This window comes from Portunus trituberculatus, chromosome 23, assembly GCF_017591435.1.
Source record: "Portunus trituberculatus isolate SZX2019 chromosome 23, ASM1759143v1, whole genome shotgun sequence".
NCBI lineage: Eukaryota > Metazoa > Arthropoda > Malacostraca > Decapoda > Portunidae > Portunus > Portunus trituberculatus.
In genome coordinates, this window is record NC_059277.1 from 7729770 (window position 1) to 7752589 (window position 22820).

Below are 22820 nucleotides of genomic sequence, written 5' to 3' on the forward strand. Positions count from 1 at the left end.
CTGGACTAAGAGCTTATAACACACGTAACACATCGTTGTGGTCTCCTTCAGTAGAGTTACCGACAATACAATGGTGGACCTGATGAGTGTGCGAGGCGCAGGGTGGGCGTTGGCGGCGGTGCTCGCGGTGATGGTGTGGCCGACGCTGGACGGCCTTCCCAGGAACAGTCTGACTCTTGTGTCGCCCTCCGGAAACCGCACCACCTGGTGGACGCGGGGCAGCACGGGCCCTTGGCAGCCTCAGCATGTGTGGCAACCCGCGGGGCGTCTTCCCGTCAAGGTGCGCATCACAACAAAACTCAAGTCAGCCAAGCACCGGGGGCCGCCCCTGCACCCCGACACTTACTCCGACACAGCAGCAGCAGTAGCAGGAGCAGGAGGAGCATGGCACAATAGCAACCCCAATTCCTGTGCCCACTGCGGGACATCCATTATCTCAGGCAACAGAGGGCACAACTGGGTGGGGAAGCTGCCGCACATGGGGGGCCGCCCGTCCGTCACAGTGTGGCCCTTCTCCGTCAGCAGTAACGGCCGCGTCAATGTCACCACCATAGAGAAGGGCATCCCCAACACCAAGTCCTTCCTCATCTACTTCGGTAAGTTGTTGCTCGGTGAGAGCCCTCGCCGGCCATCCACTGCTCCGCGATAATGAAGCCTCGCTATCTGTTTAATTGGCGTGAAGGAGAGAATGGACGGACGGACGGAGGGAGGGAGGGAGGGTGTGTGTGTGTGTGTGTGTGTGTGTGTGTGTGTGTGTGTGTGTGTGTCTAAACAAGAGAGAGGATGTTTGGTTCTTGCCGCACGCTACATCCCTGAATACAGAACTTCTTATCCTTTCTTGTGCAATTGCGGGGGTTAAAAAATGCGAGTACCCGACCGGCTTTCCTCCTCGGGCTGATTGATATAATGAAGGTGGTGCTCGGTATCCAGCCAGCCCCAGCCAGCACGCGGATATCTCAGTAATAAGAGGCCATGTCTGTTTTTTCTTCTTCTTTTTTTACCATTTACAGTGTTTATAGTAACATTTGAGGGTGTTTTATAAATAGAGCGTGTTCATAATTTCTTGGCAACACCCTTATTATTTTACTCTCAGCGTCTCGGCCACTTGCATCAGGTTGCTCTGACGGTAACGGTTATTTCCAAAGTTTTGCTGTTTTTGGTGTTCCCTAGTAATCTGGACGCATCATGTTGTTTTTGTAGACTTAAAGGGACGTTACTGTGCCTTCCTTGATTATCCTTTGTGTTGTAATTGTACGGATTTGGCAACACATGGACCTTTTTGTTGTAGTTTTTTCTCTCTCTCGTCTCTCCTACGAAATGATTCTTTGAGCTAAGAATACTGAAACGACGGAATAAATTGAAACTTTGATAGATAAAGGTTTTCGAGTATTGAGCACTAAACTAACCCAACCCAACCCAACCCAACCCAACTCAATCCAAACTAACCCTACCCAACCTAATCTAACCTAACAGACCAAACTCTCAGTATACTCTTAGGTTAGGAACGTAAGTGAAATGTACGGAATTCGGTGAAGGTGACGGGGGAGGGGGAAGGGGAAGAGGGTAGAGGGTTAGAAATCGGCTGTTAAATGGTTCGCTAATGAAAACTGCTTCGAGAAAAGGTTAAAAGTCGGAAAGAAAAAAGAAGAAATGAAAGGAAGGGAAAGGAAAGGAAGAGGGGAGAAGTGAGAGGTAAGAGTGAACCAGGACCGAGACGGGGGGAGGATGTCTCTCTCTCTCTCTCTCTCTCTCTCTCTCTCTCTCTCTCTCTCTCTCTCTCTCTCTCTCTCTCTCTCTCTCTCTCTCTCTCTCTCTCTCTCTCTCTCTCTCTCTCTCTCTCTCTCTCTCTCTCTCTCTCTCAATAGTAAAAGAGAATAGTATCCCGTAGTGTTAATCCTGTTATGTAAAAAGAAACTAGAAAAAAAAAAGTGAAATTAAGTTTTTGCTCCTTTTTGGCACAGTTTCTGCACATGTTTGTTTATGGTGGTGTTGGTAGTAGTGGTGGTGGTAGTAGTAGTAGTAGTAGTAGTAGTAGTAGTAGTAATAGTAGTAGTGGTGATGGTGGTGGTGACAGTATAGTATTTCAACGTATATTCTGAATTAAATAAATCTTCGCTTCATCTTTACTACCATGAAAAGGCTTTAGTTGAAGTGACACCTATTTTTAAGGCGTTTCTGCTTCTAGTGACAGATTAAAAACACTTCATTGCTAACAGGAGAAGCACTATTTTTAAGGGTGCTTCTATGCTTTTAGTGACAGATTAACAACATTTTTTCATTACTAACAGGAGAAGCACTTTTGAGATCGCTGCCAGTCATCTGTGTGGCATTTCTAAGTATTCGTGGTGAAAGAGCAAAGTGTTTTTATATATACTTGAAGCTATAAATTGTGGGAATTATTAAGCTGCAATAAATGGTAGGAATTATTAAGCTGCAGGTGGTCTCATGTCAGGTTATGTGTTTGAGCCAACGAGAAACGCTGTACTAAATCTCCAGATACTTATTCAGAAACACTTCAGCACCGCACCTCGACTATTTCACAAGGCTCCTGTTTAGGTGAGGCAAGTTTTCAAGGGTGTTTTATAATTCTAATGACAAATGAACAAGGTTACTACACAATGTACAGGAGAAACACCCTCAGATACCACGCTTGTCATGTCTGTGTCCTTGAAAAATAGTCGTGTTGAAAAAGGGGCGTCTTAGATTACTGGGTCAGGCTCCCATTTAGTTGCCATTAACGTGCCTGTGATCAGCTGTGGAATGTATTAGGTTGGATGCAAGGTTTAAAAGATATATAGTGTTTTTACGTATAATTGAAACACTCCACTGACGGCTAGGAACAAGGTCAGCACTGTAAGTCTGCGCAGTTTTAGCTTTGCATATTGAAATTATTGAAGGTGACTTGAGTAGAGAAGATAATCCTTTTTCTTGCCATTTCTTTTGCCTTTGGCCAGCTTTTCCCTCTTCCATTAAAAAAAAAAGAATGTATTCATTCATTCGAAAATACAAAATAAAAAACAGATTATATACATTATGACCAACTTGATTTAATTGCTTTTTTATGAGTACATCTTTACAAACTTTTCGTTCATTTAGTTCACTTTCACTGAGAAACAAAGAAAGTAAAAATATATTCGTTCATTGGGATTCAGTGATACGAAATAAACAGATTACATTGTGACAACTTTATATATCGCTGTTTATGAGTAAGGTTTACAAACTTTTCGTTCATCCACTTAACTTTCACTGAGGCGGACGAGAAACAGAAAGAATAGTGAAAAGGTATTCGTTCATTGGTGTTAGAATTAGAAACAGATTACTTTATTTAATTACCTTTCTATGAGTACATCTATACAAACTTCTCGTCCATCCACTAAACTTTCACTGAGGCGAACGAGAAACAAAGAATGCTGCAAATGTTCATTGGCATTCGGTGACACTTTCTCCCGGGGCCACGTGGTCTGTCACTCAATATGCCTCCTCCAGCGCCTTGCCTTGCCGTCACTCTTATTTACCTTTACCTCTCCACACGAGGGAGTCCCGTGCATTACGAGTCCTACATTAGGCAATCCGGTACTTTGTGTTTTGTAGCCCTCAATTTTTTTTTTTTTTTTTTTTTTTTTGGGGGTTACCTGTCTGGTGAAAGGATCCAAGTGAAATGTTTGGATGCAGTTTGCGAGAGAGAGAGAGAGAGAGAGAGAGAGAGAGAGAGAGAGAGAGAGAGAGAGAGAAAACGTAATATCGGACTTTGTGCTAGCTGAGAATAGGGGGGAAAAAAATGAAGGTCGCATCGTATCAACTTTTATTATTATTATTATTATTATTATTATTATTGTTGTTGTTTTATTATTATTTATTTTTTATAAGGGATCGTCATAGGTAAAGTATAATTGAAATATTAAGATCTTATGTTTTCCATAGTGTAAGAGTGATAATGATAAGAAAGAAACAGTAATCCCATTGTAACACTCATTTCAGTCAGTCACCCCGTCATTCATCATTTCAAATACTTACTTTTAAAGATCGCAATGGAAGAAAAGAAAACACTATTGTTATTATTAGTAGTAGTGGTAGTAGTAGTAGTAGTAGTAGTAGTAGCAGCAGTAGTATTGTTGTTGCTGCTGCTACTGTTATTGTTGTTGCTGTTATTATTCTACTTGTTGTTGTGGTTGTTTGTGGAATTAGTCAGTCCATCACCTTGGAAAAGATTCTGTGTGGTGTTAGATGAGCAAGAAATTCAGGAATAAGAGAAGGTTTATGAGGAACAAGTAAACAAGAGAAGGTTTATAAGGAACAGGTAAACAAGAGAAGGTTTATGAGGAACAGGTAAACAAGACAAGGTTTATGAGGAACACGTAAACAAGAGAAGGTTTATGAGGAACAGGTAAACATATCAATGAACGGAGAAGTGCAAAGGAATACAAAGAATGGCGAGGATGTGGTGACACCTAGAAGGGAATGTGGTTTAGGTTATTATTGTTGATGTTGTTTGTGGAATGTGTCAGCCCATCGTTGGCATTAGTCATAGTTTCTTTAAGCACTTGAGTACCATGACGGGTTTTCATATTCATTCTGGTTACTATTTGGTGATTTTATACAGCTTCAGAGTCTTATGTGGGGATTAAAATAGTGAATACTGTGGCCATTAATCTTCTGACCTCCATAGACCCTTGCTAATGTCAATAAAATCGTCTAATCACACACAAAACTCATGGTAGAAATGCGTCTCAGTACTGAAGGAGTTAAGGTCACAGGAAGTAGGAAGCGCCATACGAGGAAACAGTAGAGTCTTGCAGGGCCGGGGGGTAAGGTGAAGACAGCTGGCCTTTGCCCTAATCAGTGACGAGACTTTGTGGACTCCTCGTTCTTGTTTGTACTACACCCGTCTTACCATCACTCAACTGGCGTAACATTCTCTCTCTCTCTCTCTCTCTCTCTCTCTCTCTCTCTCTCTCTCTCTCTCTCTCTCTCTCTCTCTCTCTCACACACACACACAAAAAAAAAAAATTACAGGGAGCGGGCAAGGTAACAAGGTAGCTAAGGAACGCACAAACAAGTTACGCACGAACAAGTTCCTTCGTTTTTTTATGCTACTGTGATGTGGTGGTAGTTCTTTTAAAGATTCCTTCTTCTCGTTACTAATGGTCGTTTTTCATAGTAATAGGGAACACCTTAGCCTGTGTAATAGTGCTGAGTGTTTCGTGTGTTTGTACAGAGCAATGGTTCAGTAGTGTTACGTAACTGCTGAGGTAAAAGGTAAGGGGACGGAAAGTGACGGAGAAATGGACTTGTCTTAAGAGCATCAAGGTATAAGGGAAGGTGTAGATAAAACCGCAGCAGCCCAACATATGGCGTACTCTGATTCTACACGTATCTGTCTCTCATAAAAGGAAGGAGAAACATGAGGTGATAGACAGGAACTAAAGATAGTTAGAGAGCGCATGTTTCGGACACCTGGGGAGTTACGAGAGAGAAAACTGATGAAAATGAATAGTAGTTTTAAAGACGTCATTGAAGCGCAAGAATAGATAAACGAAAAAGTACTGTTCGCTAGAAATCATGGCCGTCTAGTAACCAGAAAGTCGAGTTTAGAACGCTGAATTTTGAAGTAACACGGAGACGAGGCAAGGAAGAGCAGCGGAAGACAGCAACACGGATAGTACTCTTAGGTCCGCATTCAGAAACGCTTTGCTCTCTCACCACGACTATTTTCCAAGGCCACAGGGATGAATAGCGGGTTTTCCAAGCGTGTTTCTTCAGTCAGTAATGTAGAAGTCTTGTCAATCTGCCTCTAGAACCGTAAAAACACCTTCAAAAACTCGTGTAGATTCAGATGGTCTTTCGAAATAGCGATGAAGCAAAGATATGTTAGAGAATACGAGCCATAACTCTCTGACTAACCGAGAGACCGAGAGTGTCCTTGCATACATTAACACTAAAAGTAAAAGCAGGGGATTTACCGTCATGCCTCCGCCGCCCCCGCCCATCCAAGGTCTTGTCCCCATCTTTGCTTCCCTCCACCTCCCCCGGCCCCGCCCCGTCCCGTCCCGTCCGGTCACTCACCTCGCCTCACCTCACACCGGAGCCCATAGGCGGAGTAAACAGGGAGTCTTCGCGGAGAGCCCTTCAAGTTTTGGCCAGCGGAAGCATTAACAGTTAGACGCCATGTTGATTAGTAAGGATTTTTTTCGATGGGAGGAGTGGAAGTGTTAGGTGTGTGTGTGTGTGTGTGTGTGTTTGTGCTTATAAGTGCTAGAGTATGATTTGTTTTTCAAGTGGTTTGTTGTTTAGAAATAGTTCACACACCATCTTTTAGTTCGCTACTGTCTGTGAGCGAATAAGAGAAAAAAAGTGTGAATTTAAACATTTTACTAACATTTCTTTTTTAAGTATCACAATCATTACTGTTATAAAAAAAAAAATCAGCGTCTTTTCGTATGCGTCGCCATATGATTGCTGATATCGTTTCCTTTGTTAATAATGATAAAAGAAAGTGTAAAGTCGAAACTTGAAGGTATATTAACGAAAAATATGCTCAGTGTTTAGTTATTCATTATTGGAAAACGGCAGTGAAGCAAAAGTATATTATTTCCCGGCATTTCACCTTCCACCATCGTCAGAGCGCAGGTTAAGAGCAGCAAAAAACGAAAAAAAAGGCCCACTAAGTTGCCAGTCCCCATGCAGGTCCGAGAGAGTTAGGTAAAGAAAAAAAAAAGATAAATGTCTTGAAAATTCCCTTTTTAATTAAGTCAAGTCATAGGAAGTTGGAAATACAGAAGCAGGCAGGGAGTTAGCCATGTAAAGTGAATGTGTGCGTATGTATATAGTAATAAATAGTACTAGTAACAATGACACATAATAAAACACTCACTATAACCACAAAATCCCTAAAAAGAACATTAAATAACAAAGCATCAAACCATCTTATAGACTCAAACATACATACCTCCCTGCATCTGTATTTACGACTTCCTACGACTTGTCTGTTAAGAGGAAGATATCGAGGTATTTGCTCCCTAATTTTGGCTGACGCTTTTCATCTTTGTCGAGCCAGCACTCAAGTGGGCTTTTTTTTTTTTTTTTTTTTTTTTTTTTTGCTGGCCCTCTTCCCTACATAAAAAAAAAAAAGACAAAATAAAACAGAACGGGACATGATGGCAAGTTGGAAATACAGTAGCAGGTAGAAAGTTCCAAACAATACGTCACGTTGGTCAGTAAGATGAACAGCACTGCATAGCACGCTTCACTCTCTCTTACTAAGGCTGTTCGCGTCTTCAGAGTGCAAGGGCGTATTGTTTGCTGGTAGAAGTCTGGCGGAGATCAAAAGATGCATGTTTTAGAAAGCTCGTTTTCTTCAGGACTAACCAAACCAAGACGTCAAGATTAGGATATTTGTTGTCTTCAGGTTCTCTCTCTCTCTCTCTCTCTCTCTCTCTCTCTCTCTCTCTCTCTCTCTCTCTCTCTCTCTCTCTCTCTCTCTCTCTCTCTCTCTCTCTCTCTCTCTCTCTCTCTCTCTCTCTCTCTCTCTCTCTCTCTCTCTCTCTCTCTCTCTCTCTCTCTCTCTCTCTCTCTCTCTCTCTCTCTCTCTCTCTCTCTCTCTCTCTCTCTCTCTCTCTCTCTCTCTCTCTCTCTCTCTCTCTCTCTCTCTCTCTCTCTCTCTCTCTCTCTCTCTCTCTCTCTCTCTCTCTCTCTCTCTCTCTCTCTCTCTCTCTCTCTCTCTCTCTCTCTCTCTCTCTCTCTCTCTCTCTCTCTCTCTCTCTCTCTCTCTCTCTCTCTCTCTCTCTCTCTCTCTCTCTCTCTCTCTCTCTCTCTCTCTCTCTCTCTCTCTCTCTCTCTCTCTCTCTCTCTCTCTCTCTCTCTCTCTCTCTCTCTCTCTCTCTCTCTCTCTCTCTCTCTCTCTCTCTCTCTCTGTAATACTTCCGCTTAGAGTACAAATCCTTCTCAGAATACCGCTCATTACTCGCTTAATTTGTGTGTGAGTGTCTAGGAATGTCTGTGGGATCGTGGTGACTCAAGGGCTGCAGCAGTAAATACCTTCTTCAAGTGGTTCCATGCATCAGGTTCATCCGTTACTTAAGTTTCTTGTCTAAAACACTTCCACAACGCACTTCCAAGATTTGAAAAGGCTCTAGTTAAAGGTACACGGGTTTTTCTGTGTGTTTTAATGGTTGTGGTGAAAAATTAGCGTGATTTCTGTGTTGTTGAAAGGAGTTACTCTCTTCAGAACCCGAGCAGTCATCTCTGTGGCCTTAGAAAACAGTCGTGGCGAGAGCAAAGCGGTTCTGAATACGACCCTAAGAGCAGTGTAATCGTTTTGTACTCTTGTGGGGTGCATGTACTTTAAAGGTAGCTGGAGTTTGCTTTCCTTCCTGATTTTTTTTTTTTTTTTTTTTTTTTTTTATCTATATATTTATATATTTATTTTTGTTTTTCCAGTTGTGTTGTTTGATTTGTGTATAAGGAATCGTGGTCTTGATTGTCGTATTGTGTGTGTGTATGTGTGTGTGTGTGTGTGTGTGTGTGTGTGTGTGTGTGTGTGTGTGTGTGTGTGTGTGTGTGTGTGTGTGTGTGCGCACGAGTGTGGTTTCTTAAGCGAAGTGTTTTGTTACGTTTTGTGGTTTTCCTACTGTGAAAATTATTTTCTTTCTTCTTTCCCACGTTTATCATTTGTTTGTTTATTTGTTTATTTGTGTGCTTAGGAGTGATATTCATGCATGAGTTAATTGTGTATATATATCTCTCTCTCTCTCTCTCTCTCTCTCTCTCTCTCTCTCTCTCTCTCTCTCTCTCTCAAAATGATACCTGGGGGGTACGTGTTTCCTCGTTTTACTTTCTGAAGGAGAGAGAGAGAGAGAGAGAGAGAGAGAGAGAGAGAGAGAGAGAGAGAGAGAGAGAGAGAGAGACGGTGACGGCAGTAATTAATTATCTTGACAGGGTTACTTAGCGCCGATCAAATATCTTGCCCTGAAGCGATGTAGCATGACACTCTAAGACTCTGCTGACTCTTGATCTCCCTCAGTGTCTTCCCGTGTCCTGTAATGATGAGTGTTGAAATGTCGTGTTATCTAGTTCAGTTTTGGTTGAGTTTATTGAATTACATCAAATATTTGAGTGTTTCATTTAATGTGACTCCCTCTAAACTAACCGTGTCACTCTTTGCCTTTCAAGTAACATAATTTTTCGTCTTACTTTACATTTACTATTTCACATTATAGACTCTTAACCCCTTCAGTACTGGAACGCATTTTTATCATGAATTTTGGGTGTGATTAAACGATTTTATTTACATTAATAGCCAAAGTCTTTAGTATTTTAATCATCACATAAATTTTTGAGCCTGTATAAAATCACCAAATAGTGAGTAGAATAATGAAAACGCGTGATGGTACTGAAGGAGTAAAAATGAACAAAACTCATAAATTTACTCCACTTTTAAACACTTTACAAATACGTATCTTACCCTACTTTACATTTACTTACAACATGGACCATCAAAATCAACGCAACTTTTCTACATTCCCGTTAAGGTTTGCGTTCTTCCAAGCTAGTGACGCCTTTCCCGCTGCGACTGACTGCCACAACAAAATAAGTAGTGGAAGAGACGCAGCTACTCTGAAAGTTCTCATCCGTGTAGTGAGCAGCCTTGAGTGAGCGACCTTGTGCACTGAAGGAAGCATAACTATGTATTTGCGTGTTCTTCCCCGTCAGAAGAGTGAAATACTTGTATTTTGAGATTGGAACAAGCATAGTGGTGTTGGGGGTGTTTTTCATTCCCCCAGCAACACAGAAAGAACCTGGAATTATTTTTTGTGGCTGAATGTGGCGAGTATCGTGTATTTATGGTGTAGAACTTTTGTGGCATAACCCCTTCTGTACTGAGACGCATTTTTATCTTGTGTTTTGAGCGAGTATAGTATTTTACGTGAGTGTTTCTTTCCCCGCAGCGAAGGATAACGGGCCCATCTCCCCGTTCCACGACATCCCGCTGTTCGCCAATGAGGGTAACAAGATCTTCAACATGGTGGTGGAGGTGCCGCGCTGGACTAACGCTAAGATGGAGGTAGGCGAGGTGGAAGAGGAAGAGGAAGAGGAGCAGCAGCAGTACACACACACACACACACAGGACACAAGGTTGAGATAGTAAGCTAACCTACGCGCGCGCGCACACACACACACACACACACAGAGGAAGCATACAGGAAACACGAGAAATGGGACTACAAGGAACTCATGAATATACGTAACTGTAACACACACACACACACACACACACACACACACACACACACACACACACACACACACACACACACACACACACACAGTAAAGTATCTAAATAGCGCTCTGATGAACCTTTATCATAATCTCATAGAAAAAAAAAAAAAAAAGGTTACTGGAAATTGAATTGAGTGATACGAATTCTGCTTACAATAATAGCAGCACCTCTTCACTCTTACAGTTACACATGTTGAATAGATTTAGTATTGTTTGTATTGTGTATTAAGATTCTAAGTATTAACCCTTTCAGCACCTTGGCATTATTTTCATCACAATTCTCTATATTACAAGAGGATTTTATCAAGCTTAGGATGAAAGCTCATATTGAAGAACTATAAAATATCCACTTATGCACCTTGGTACTACTTTCATTATATTCTATTATATTTTATGAAGCTTAGGATGAAAGCTTCTCGTATTCAACCTCTTCAGTACTGGGATGCATTTTTACCTTGATTTTTGGTTATGATGAGACAATTTTATTAGCATTAGGAAGGGTCTGTAGAGGTCAGAAGATTAATGGCTACAGTCTTCGCTATTTCAATCCCCACATAAGTTTCTGAAGCTGTATAAAACCACCAGTTAGTAAGCAGTATGAATATGGTAACGTGTCATGGTACTGAAGGGGTTAAGGACAATAACAAATTGCCAGTTATCCACTTTAATTAATGTTATAATTCTTTATACACTCTATTCTGACTAATAATATGTGATTCTGTAAAGGTCAAGAACTGTGTGTGGTGCTGAGTCAGTTTAGAATTGCTGCATGTCAAGGAATAAGTGTGAAATTAGGGGAATTTATATATTAATGATGAAAAATAGCTTCTAAAGAGAGAAGTGAGAGAATAGGATTAGTTTCAGTAGTGGTAACAGTGAAAGAGTGCCATACATATAGAGGAGGAAGTGGAAATTATATGAAAGATGTGTATAAAGAAATATGCCTGTTTATAGAGAGAAGGAAGAAGAGTAAAGCATGACAAAATAGTGATATACATGAGAATGAACAGTGTGGGCGTAAGAGGATCATCTCTCACTTGTGAATGAAAGAATTGAGTATTATTATTGTTGAGAGAGAGAAAGAGCATGTAATAGGCAAAAAGGAAGAAACTAAAACAAAAGAAAAATGGAAATAGGAAAGATAAAACAACAAATGACAAGTGTAAAATACTAAACCAGAGAAAGAGAGAGTACAGGATTGAGGTGCATGGGAAAGAGCCAGAGTAATTTCTTATAGCATATGCTGACCCCCTCAAGGAAATTCACAAAAATCAGGCCAAATTAGACAAGATCTCAAAGACCTGTAGTAAGAAGAGGAAGGAGGAAGAAGACAGCAGAGGAAAATTAGTAGCAAGGAGTGGCAGAGAGAGAGAGAGAGAGAGAGAGAGAGAGAGAGAGAGAGAGAGAGAGAGAGAGAAAAAGTTGGCACCAGAAGAAAGAAGACAACATACTTGAGATATGTTTAACTGACTGTGTTCGTGTCCCTGTAGTGAGCTAATCAGTGTCTTTGTGCTTCAGATCGCCACCAAGGACCCTCTGAACCCAATCAAGCAGGATGTCAAGAAGGGCAAGTTGAGGTTTGTGGCCAATGTCTTCCCTCACCATGGCTACATCTGGAACTATGGTGCCCTTCCCCAGGTGAGATGCACAAACCAGAGAGAGAGAGTGAGTGAGTGAGTGAGTGAGTGAGTGAGTGAGTGAGAGTCTGGTTGAAGCAGCCAGATAAAAAGAAAAAAAGAATGGGGAAAAAAGTGTCCAAAAGAGAGAGAGAGAGAGAGAATAGTCAAAGAATGCTGGATGTATGAGTATGTATGTAATGTTAATAATAGCTATTGTTTTATTTAGAAGTAAACACACACACACACACACACACACACACACACACACACACACACACACACACACACACACACACACACACACACACCTCTTTCTCCTCATAAGTAGAAAGATAAAGAATATTATGGATCAGTGAGTTCACCAAAGTTGAATATTACACTTTATACTCAGAAGGAAAAGGTATATGATGGTACACAAAAAAAAAAAAATAGTAGATGTGTATATTTGGAAAGCATAGTGGAGGAAATATAGAACTGCAGTTTTAGTAAAGGAACAGGCAGTGGTGATAAAGCAAAGTTTGAAGTGGAATGCTTACATGCTTATACTGGTACTTGCCTATTCCGATCTTTGCAGCACCAGAATTCTATCAGTCGGTCACAGTTCAAATGCAGTAAAGTCTTTACTGCTAATAGGAATTTTAGATTTGTGAGAAACATGAAGACCTACTCACTCTTCAATTTTAGTTTTATGACTATGCCTAACTAGAACTAGGGATCTTAGGAATCAGGAAAGCAATGGATTCAAAATTAACCTGATTACTTATTCAGACTTCACATTCATTCATCATTTTATGCCTCACAAGTCAAAGCAGTGATTTGCTTAGGAGAAAAGCAGGCATAATTTATACAGAGAAATAATTATTGACAAAGAGAGAAAACAGACAATTACAATTACACAGTAGAACGAGTCTTTACTTACAGCTTTTGTAAGAAGAAAAAAATAAAACACACACACACACACACACACACACACACACACACACACACACACACACACACACACACACACACACACACACACACACACACACACACACACACTACCCATGCATCCTGAACAGTGGACAAAAGACATGGAAAAGTACTGAGGTAATGAAGTGAGTCACTTCATCTTGTGTTACAGACCTGGGAGGATCCAAGCCACATGGATGAAGCAACTGGTTGTAAAGGAGACAATGACCCCATTGATGTGTGTGAGATTGGCTACCGAGTGGCCAAGCGAGGCGAGGTGCTCCAGGTTAAGGTAAGGAGAGAGGGGGGGAGAGAGACAGACAGACAGACAGACAGACAGAGAGAGAGAGAAAATAGGTAAAAGAAAAAAAATAGATACTGAAGGTGAAGATAATAGCAGAAGAAAAGAATGGTATTAATATTGATATAGAATAAGGTAGATGAATAGTAATATAAAAAGAACAGTTATAGTGGCAGAAGGAATGAAGTAGCTTAGAAGTAGTGGAGAGAAGGGGGAAAACTTGTGATGGGAAGAAGGAGGGGGTAACAGATACAAGGTGGGGAAGAGAACCAAAAAGGCTGAAGAACTGAGAACATAGTAGATTAAAATGCTAGGATGGACAGAAAGAGATGTTAGAGAAGAGAATAAGGGGATTGAAGGTGATTGGAGGAGGATTTAGTGAGGATAAGTGTGAGAAAGGAGTGTTTAGCCATTAAGAGGGAGTAAGGAGTCGGGTGAACATGGGGGACTGCAGGAAGTTGGGATTGGTCAGTGCTTGAGCAAGGTAGGGGAACTTGTCTGAGGGAATGCAGAGTTACTTTTGTCTTCTATAATGTTTAGTTACTTTGATTTAATGTTTTCCTGATTTTGTCTAAAGCTACCAATTTTATCAAGTCCTTGCAGTTTTATTTATTTATTTATATATATATATATATATATATATATATATATATATATATATATATAGATATATATATATATATATATATATATATATATATATATATATATATATATATATATATATATATATATATATATATATATTTTTTTTTTTTTTTCTCTCTCTCTCTCTCTCTCTCTCTCTCTCCCTACATGAAACTGGTCATAATTCCTTGTCGTTTCAATATTCACTGCACGTGGAACTCTGTTATTCTGGAATGGTTTATTAATGTGTTGCTATTCTCCATTTGTGCAGTTATTTGCATCTACAGTTTGTTTTTGTTGTATAAATGTGACTGATGACAATGATTGCTCTTATTAATGCTAGTAATGGTCATGATTGTGTTAGAGGGAAGTTTTGTAACCGATGTTCAGTGTGATAGCAGACATGTTTTTTGGCAGGTGCTGGGTACCATTGCTCTGATTGATGAGGGAGAGACGGACTGGAAACTGATTGCTATTGATGTCAATGACCCCTTGGCCCCCCAACTGAGTGATATTAATGATGTAGAGAAGCATATGCCAGGCTTTCTAAAGGCAACTGTGGAGTGGTTCAGGATTTATAAGATTCCTGATGGCAAGCCTGAGAACCAGTTTGCATTTAATGGAGAAGCGAAGGACAGAGAATTTGCTCACAAGGTTAGTGCCTCTCAAGCTTGTTTATACTCTTGTTTGAGGACTCAACTTGTATTTTACCTTTTTGTTTTATGTTTGCCAGCTTGTTGCAACTTTCCAACTTTAGGATGGAATGGTTAGATTTTTTGATAAATACTTAATTGCTATATGAGTGGATAATCCAGGATGTTTTTCCTCACACACATTTTAATTTCACCAATTCTGTTTTCATTATTTAGTTTGTAAATCAGTGTCAGTGTTCCAAGTAGCCACCAAGTAACACCCCGTAAGTCCATGAATTACAGAGTGTAGTAATGAGTGTTGGTTGGCCTGACAGGTGATCATGGAGACCCATGAGTCCTGGCAGCACCTGGTGGAGGGCAAGTCTGATGCTGGGGGACTGAGCACAAGCTGTGTCACGTTGCCCAATGCTCACAGCAAGCTGTCTGTGGTGGAGGCTGAAGAGGTGGTGGGCAGCTCACCTGAAGCAGGTCCTGGGCAGCCTATTGATCCCAAAGGTGAGTTGTGAGACACTGCAGTACTGTAATTAATATAACAATCTTTATATGTTTTGAGCATTCTCTCTCTCTCTCTCTCTCTCTCTCTCTCTCTCTCTCTCTCTCTCTCTCTCTCTCTCTCTCTCTCTCTCTCTCTCTCTCTCTCTCTCTCTCTCTCTCTCTCTCTCAGGAGGTTAGTTGCCAGTGCAGATTATTGCCATTATCACCTGGGCCAACACTGGAGGGAACAGATTGACATTGATAAATGAGTCACTATTCTGCATTTTTTTAAATTGACGTAATGTATAAGTAGTTGTTTGGCTCCTGGCATTGAGTGGTCCTGCAGTGACCTTTGACTTTTGTGTGTCTGAATCCTGAATCCTGCTTCCCTTGCCCCCGACTCCCCCTTGGATGCTACTACCACAAGCTGGTTGCTGTGGTGATATATAATGATTGGTTCATGCAAGCAGCCATAAAGTTCAAGGCTGGAATTAAAATGCATGTGCATACCAGTACTCATACACATAACCAGATGTGGAAGAAATCTGATGTTTATTTGGTGTGATAGAGTCAAAATAAAAGTATCAGGTGGTTTTAGGTTACATAGTTATTTTGAGAGGCCTTCATCAGATTACAGGCTTTGATTTGTGTTCTAGTACTTGAAGAATAGGAATGTGTATGCATTGAATATATATATATATCTTCAGTCATTCAGCATTGTTCCCTCAGTATTCCTAAATTCAGGATTAGTCTGCATGACAATACTCAAAAATATTTTGTTATTATATATGGAAACATTACAAGGACATCATTGTCAAAAAATTCTCTCTCTCTCTCTCTCTCTCTCTCTCTCTCTCTCTCTCTCTCTCTCTCTCTCTCTCTCTCTCTCTCTCTCTCTCTCTCTCTCTCTCTCTCTCTCTCTCTCTCTCTCTCTCTCTCTCTCTCTCTCTCTCTCTCTCTCTCTCTCTCTCTCTCTCTCTCTCTCTCTCTCTCTCAGTTTTGAAGTGCAAAAGAGGCAGGCCACGGGATGCAAAACATGATCCATATTGAAGTGTACTTATTGCATTATTGAACTATTTATTTCATGATTCCAATAACTCCCTATAAGTGATGTCTTCTTGTCCTGGACTTAACATTGATTTCCTTGAAGAGGATTTGTGGTTTTATCAGACATGTTTCTTTTCTTTGCAGTTGACCTGTGGCATTACGTGTCACTGAAGTGACTGTCTCACACACCTAAGCCTCATCTGTGACTTAAGACTCAGCCTGGCATGTTGGAGCGCCTTGTTTTGCATGGAATAAAGTAAGACTTGTATGAAAATTTAAACCAGAGGCTGTATTTGTTTGTTTGTCAAACATCAGTTTCATTTTTTGGAAATCTTATTTTATTTCATTTGTACAAATTAATACCCAAGATTGCTAGGGAAAAAAAATTGTTATTATTTATGTATTTATTATGCATGTCTAGTATGAGGCTATTGTTAATGTGTTGAAACCTCAATGGCATCGAACAAGAATGTTTAGATTACTTTCCTCTTTCTTTGCCCTTATTCATTGTGGGTTGTCTCACATCATGCAAATGTGTGTGATATGTGATGCAGAAGTGCAGTATATTACACTTCACTATATTACAGTGTTGTAATATAGTGAAGTGTAAAAACTCAAGATTTTGCTACAAGAACACAATGGTGAATTAACTGGTAACAACTGATGAAGTAATTGTTGGGCTAGTTAAACTTTCATGAGGCCAGTGCTAGCAGTTGTCATTCATGACTGCATCAGACATGAGCAGAATTTAATCAAGCAGGGACACTTCTGCTGAAAAGATAAAATAATAATAATACAGTTGAGTGTAGGAGAGTGAGAAGGACCATGCTTGGGAGGAAGGTGTATTCAGGGATATGTTATAGTGGTGGAATCAATTCTAAAATGTCCAGATTGAGTTTCTTGTCTGTTCTTAAAATTAGGTATGATGTGTAAGTTTTGAGTCTTTTATCTGACCTACTATGTTCTTGATTGTATTAGTTTTTTCTCAAGATCATGTTATATACTCATTTTCATTACCTCCATCATTTTGAAGAGGAGACTCCTTGTTTCCATGGAACAATCTCAAGTTACCTTATCATGGCTACTCAAGCAGATTGTTTGCTGCTTATGTGTTAAGTCTTCTATTAGATTTTAATGACCTCATTCTTTGATTTGGTTGTTATCTGAATCTTCAGGAATTCTCAGATATTCTCGTCTGTGAAACCTGATCAACATACAGTAGTGTTCATCACCAATGATGCACTCACATCAATATGTGTGTGTGAAGGTATCTTATTTTCAGTTTCCAGTATTTCCAAATTTATTTTGGATGGTTACAACTATAATGTAAGAAATATTTAAGACATGTGAATGAAATTTGTTCCTCTGTTACTCAAAGTTAGTATTGGCAGAAGTCAGACTGTGTTGACTCAGGTGGCACCATTGGGTTTGTGTTGTCAAGTTTGCTACTTGAAAGGATTTCAATATATACATAAAGATATAGCAATGGACATTAAGACAAGATAAATAATATCATTTTTATTTCACTTCAGCAGCATTAGTCAACATACTTGGCTTCAGAGGTAAGCTGTCATCACTCAAAACAATTTCCACAACCAAATCCAGAATACATCCACAACCCCAAACACACACACTAGCCACTCTAACATGTACTGAAGCTCACTCATGACTATCTGACATAATACAATAGGCTACCCAACAAAGCTATGAGGTCTATTTTTTCTCCTTAGGTCCTTAACATTACAAGCCAATCAGATACTGTGACATGATCTTACAGTCCTCAACAAGTTATCTACACACACAGGCCCTTAGACAAGCATTTACCATATGGATAAAAATAGGATAATATCTCTGAACAAACTTTGTGCTGAACACACAACTCTTACAAACAACAAAGCAAATCTCTTCCTAAATCCACTATTGCAGAAGGGCACTTTGTACAAGTCATCACTTGGTGTGTAAGTCTGCTGACATAACCTGGTCTAATATGCACTCAACATGTCACTGGTCTTGTTATGTGGACAAGACTACACAGGTTTGTCAACTCACGGGAAACTGCACCGTGTACACACTCCACACTCAATAAATATCAAAGAAAAGTCATCCAATAATCTGGAAATTCAAAAAACTAAGAGAAAAATCCACAGCTAATGACTATATAAAATACTTATGTACATGAACATCCAAGAATATATATATATATAAATATGTACATATGTATACACAGGCTTGTTTATATACATTATATATAGATATAAGATATATAAAATGGTATACATACATAAAAAATGCTGGGTGTTAATTTTGACAACTTTATGGCTAGACGAAGCTCCCTTACATTCTATCTTTAGTGTTTGTATCCACAGGTATCCACCTTAACACCACTGGCAGTTTAGTCTGCTGGTTGAAGGCAGTCACACACAGCAACTGCACCTTTCCTTATCCAAATTTCTTTAACTCATTAATGGCAGTCAAATCTGGTTGTTTGAGGACCGATAGAGATCATGTGTCACTGTTACTGTGTTCCCAGGCTTGCTACAAACTCTGAAATGAGATGGCAAATCTTAAGTGTTGGGATAAGCAACAGTATGTGTACTAAAGTAAATATTTCATGAAATCTTAAAAAAATATATTATAATTAAATGAATGTAAGATAAGCTCAACTTCATTATTGTCTCAATCAGCTAAAATTATAGGAAATTGAAGGGAGAAAACTAGTGAAGATATAATTAAAGCTTGTTCATAATGAAAGCAAAGCAAAAGGAAATTAAAATGAAGAAGGAATATTGGAATAAACTTTACATACTTTCATTTTTCAGCCAGATAAAAGTGGAAGTGATGTGCAAAAGGGAAATTAATTAATAACAGGAATATTCTCTCAGTGAATATAAACCTCAAAAAATTATTACATAAGAATTCTGTCACTGTAAAGCTAAAAGTTATGAGCATTTATGGTACCTTAAAAAAAAAGTGGGCACATCCATAAATCCACACTCCACACCTTGAGGGTTAACTATACTATAAAAGCAGTCTAGGCAATATATATTAACTCCATCTTCATACTTCTGAGGTGACTAACATGAAAGGCAGACAGCTATATATTGAACAGTTAGATGAATATACATGAAACTAATACATGGGGTATAAAACAAAAAAAACAGCTGTGGGAGGCAGCAGACTGGACACAAATAAACATGACATCTGAGAGCATGTTAAGTAGGTGGCAGTTGCAAGCTGTTGTTCTCCTCCCTTGCGACTGAGTGCACATTCCAGATAAAAAAAAAAAAAGGGAGTGGACTGATACATACATTTAAGATACAGATAGTTAGCCTGTTTTCTTTATGGCTAGTGTTAGTAAGGCTCAAAAAAAGCCATAGCATACAAATGAAGAGGTAAAGAGTACCTGGTTCTTATATAAACATCACTAGGTCCTTACTCTTAGCATTTTCAAAGATTGTGTTGATGTTGTTGAATACTTCGTCAGCCGGGCGCGAGGCATCCACCCACGTGTGGATGCCTGGCAGTGAAGGAGATAGGATGGCACTTTATAACTGCAATTATTACTGCTGGATGGACAGTCCCAATACCTGTATCAGCTAAATCAATGCTAATGAAAAGGATGCAAGGATGAATTACACCAGTAACACTAAGTAAATGACTACAATAATGCTTTAAGTTATTGTATGGACAAAATAAAATATCATCCAAGGTCAAAAGAATACTCTATATATGTCTTTCAGAGCATTAGAATGATAAATTATCTTTCAGGTAGACACTCAAGATAAGATACCTTAACATTTCAAAAGGATTGCTCAATTTAATATTTCAGTTTATTAGTATCCTCATTTCTTAAATAAGCATAACAATAATTACTATATTAAATTTTTTTTTTGTCAAAAGCATTCTGGTTCATGTCCTACCTTTCTTGGTGTAGTAACTGGCAAGGGGTTTGGTCTGCTCATGGTAGGCTCCTAACCTTCTCATCAACACTTCAGGGGTGTCATCAGACCGCCTCACCAGGGGTTCTCCAGTCAACTGTAATTTGTTTCAACATTCAGTATTAATTTTCTTTTAATTTCAATCCCAAATTATGATATATGAAAGTTTTATTAATATAAATATTTTTACAGAGCTTTACTGTGTTTGTAAACTACATTAAGACATAAGGAGGAGAGTAGAAAGTTTTCAAGGAAACAATGAATTATGTGAATCAGTGATTAATGTGACATGCGTCTTCCGGAGATTGTAAGGTGGTTTTCAGAATATTAAAAAAGGCAGACAGATTTGACACACATCAACTTGATCAGCATGTAAAGCATCCATACATCATCCTTCATAGGAGACTTGGGGGGATAGAACTCCTCGTGGTAGGAGCGGCCAGAGGCTGGGTGAAAGAGGCGGCCAGTGATGCGCCGCACCAGCAGGCTGTCGTCAATGCCAAACTCCACTACGGAATCCAGCTTCTGTTTACGGGTCTCCAGCATCTCGTCCAGCTATGGCGGGTAACAGCCTCATGAGAAAAAGACTTGCAGTGGTACACTTTGTTGTGAAATGAGTGTTTTCTTTGACTAGTATACTGAAGGACTAAAGAAGATTGCAAATAAATATTACCACCAAAAGACACTGGAATCAGAAAAGAGAATAGAAACACATTCACCACACTGCCGCACCTTCTCTGCTTGTGCAACTGTACGGGGAAACCCATCAAGGATAAAGCCATTCTTGCATTCAGGTTTGTTGAGGTTCTGCTCAATCATGCTCACCACCAGCTCATTGCTAACCAATTTCCCTGAAGTAGCAAATCACAGCATTATCATTGTTTTTCCTGTAGCACATGATAAAAAGATTAGATAAATATAATAAATAAATAAATACAAATAAATCAATGCAGTGTTTGATTTGTATCTGAAGTAAATCACACATTAAGTTTCATGTGCTTAAGTGGATCAAATTAGTTTAGGAATCGAATTACATAATACATCAGTACATACAAACATTCATCACTCACAAGGCTTCTTTCAGAAACCGCGGGCGCCGCCCGCGTTGGCGTGTTCGGGATTTGTAATCTTCACAGAGCTGGCATTTCTTGCAAAAGTAATTTCAACTACTGGGTATCAAAATTACCCGCGATGTTAAATACTATGGGCAGTCACGCACAGCCCATCACCGTGAAATCCAACAGACTACAAAATGAGCTTTGTCTAGATAAGTGCGCGGGTGGCGGGACTGCTTGCGACAATGTGAATACATGCCTGTAGCCCTGTACCCTATAGCAACGTGTAAACGCGGGCTAGCTTGCGACCCATTTCACCCGCGCACAGGCAGTGGTGTGAAAGATTACATAGGAAAACATCAGTTTCAGCGGGTCCACGTTTAAGCATAGACGCGGGCATCGCCCGCGCCGTCTGAAAGAAGTCCAGTATCATCTTAGCAAAAGTTTTGATATAGGCTTACACGATCAGTTAAACGTAACAAGTAAAATAGTTGTGTAGCAACTGATGCCAAACAATGGCCTGCACCTTGATGGTGGTGTGGTCCTGCCAGCAGGAAGGATTTGAGTGCCCTAGCTTATGGAAAGTATAGATATGCCCTTTGGGTGTTCTACCAAGGCAGACAGTGAAAAGCATGTCTCCTGCCGCCCATTAGCCCAGCGTGGAATCCGGGTGGGCGGCAGGTGGGCCAGGCGGCACCTGCACACACGCACACACCACACACCTGCATCCATGATCTTCTTGAGCTCCTTGCCCAAGTCAGATCCCGAGGCGACCTCCGCCCTGAGCAGGTCGCCCGTGGCCAGGTGACACACACAGTACCGGTCCTTCAACCTCGGGGCCTGCGGGCGGGAAAATGTGTTCAGGCCATGGTATACTCTACATAATCAGAAGGAACGATTACTAGTGATCATGGAGCTGACCTGCGTGCCCTTGCCGGAGCCTGGAGGCCCCAGCAGGATGGCATTGATGCCCACGCTGGAGGAGGAGGCCGGCGCCGGAGCTGCTACATTGGGAGCCATGCTGTACCCTCTACCGTATCCCACTCGGGGGCCTGACTGAGCCGGACTATGCAGACGGCTGGGTGCGAGCGGCTCCGGCTCCTGTGCGATATGGGCGATCTGATGCCACTCATTGCTGGTTGCTATGGAATCCAAGCGTACTCTCAAGCTTCTCCCTTCCTCTGTTACTATTTGACATCCACCAAAGCTCGGTGCGGCCATCACGTCACCACTTTATAACGTAGCGGACATAGCTTGTAAACTCCTACAAAAGGAGGTTAATAACGTCATTCAGCGGAGAAGAGAGACAATGCAAATGACATCACGTCAGCCACCTCGATGGCTCATCTCAGTCCTCGCCTACCACAGCAGCGCACACATGTCTTGATTTCCTTCCCTAGTTATTATACCTGCTGAGAAAGTGAGATTTCTATACTATAACATTAATCTGTGGTATGGAGGCCAGCATATGCCTATCCATTAACAACGTTTGAGGGAGCTACTTATCTACCTACCCACCAGTACTACCGTACGTAGTATATCTTTCAGTGTCTTAATTTGTATCATTTCCATCTGTCTCTGTAGAATAACGTTATCAGTTCTAAAAAGGAAAAAAATCGTATTGACTCTGAGAAACGAACACGGCGTCTTTTTAACTGATAGTGAATTGCATAGCCATGGATTATTTACTTTACCGTAGTACCTTAAATGAAACACGAACGTCTTACGTGCAATCTAATTACTTTATTTTTCTTTCTATGACACTGGTTGACACTTGAGGTGCGATGCGTTCATGGTGTCAGCCTAAGCGGTGAAAAACCAATAGACAAACCCATTCATTTTTTCAAAGAGACACACACACGCTTCAAGCATCCACCCC

At 40.3% G+C, this 22820-nt stretch overlaps 2 protein-coding genes across 4 annotated transcripts in view; one reads left to right on the plus strand and one right to left on the minus strand.

The window, feature by feature from the left end:
• LOC123507640 (inorganic pyrophosphatase-like) overlaps positions 1–16429 on the plus strand; it is a 75309-nt gene extending 58880 nt beyond the window's left edge. The window contains exons 1-7 of one of the 2 annotated variants that reach the window (XM_045260698.1): positions 1–596; positions 9945–10060; positions 11795–11914; positions 13019–13138; positions 14192–14428; positions 14742–14922; positions 16093–16429. The exon at positions 1–596 is cut by the window's left edge and continues 130 nt beyond it. In XM_045260698.1, coding sequence (XP_045116633.1) covers positions 71–596; positions 9945–10060; positions 11795–11914; positions 13019–13138; positions 14192–14428; positions 14742–14922; positions 16093–16124 — 1332 coding nt within the window. In that variant the 5' untranslated portion in view covers positions 1–70 and the 3' untranslated portion in view covers positions 16125–16429. The remainder of the gene's footprint in view (positions 597–9944; positions 10061–11794; positions 11915–13018; positions 13139–14191; positions 14429–14741; positions 14923–16092) is intronic. The other variant, XM_045260699.1, reaches the window with a different exon arrangement.
• Positions 16430–17453: 1024 nt separating this feature from the next.
• LOC123507641 (adenylate kinase-like) lies at positions 17454–22177 on the minus strand. 2 transcript variants are annotated; one of them, XM_045260700.1, is made up of 7 exons: positions 21863–22177; positions 21664–21781; positions 20619–20737; positions 20274–20441; positions 19869–19983; positions 19385–19465; positions 17454–18492 (listed from the first exon to the last, which is right to left on the minus strand). In XM_045260700.1, the coding sequence occupies exons 1-7, from the start codon at positions 22160–22162 to the stop codon at positions 18464–18466; spliced, it is 930 nt and encodes a 309-aa protein (XP_045116635.1). In that variant the 5' UTR covers positions 22163–22177; the 3' UTR covers positions 17454–18463. The 2 variants fall into 2 exon arrangements, with proteins under 2 accessions (XP_045116635.1, XP_045116636.1); XM_045260701.1 differs by having other exon boundaries at positions 19352–19465.
• Between the last annotated feature and the right edge of the window lie 643 nt (positions 22178–22820).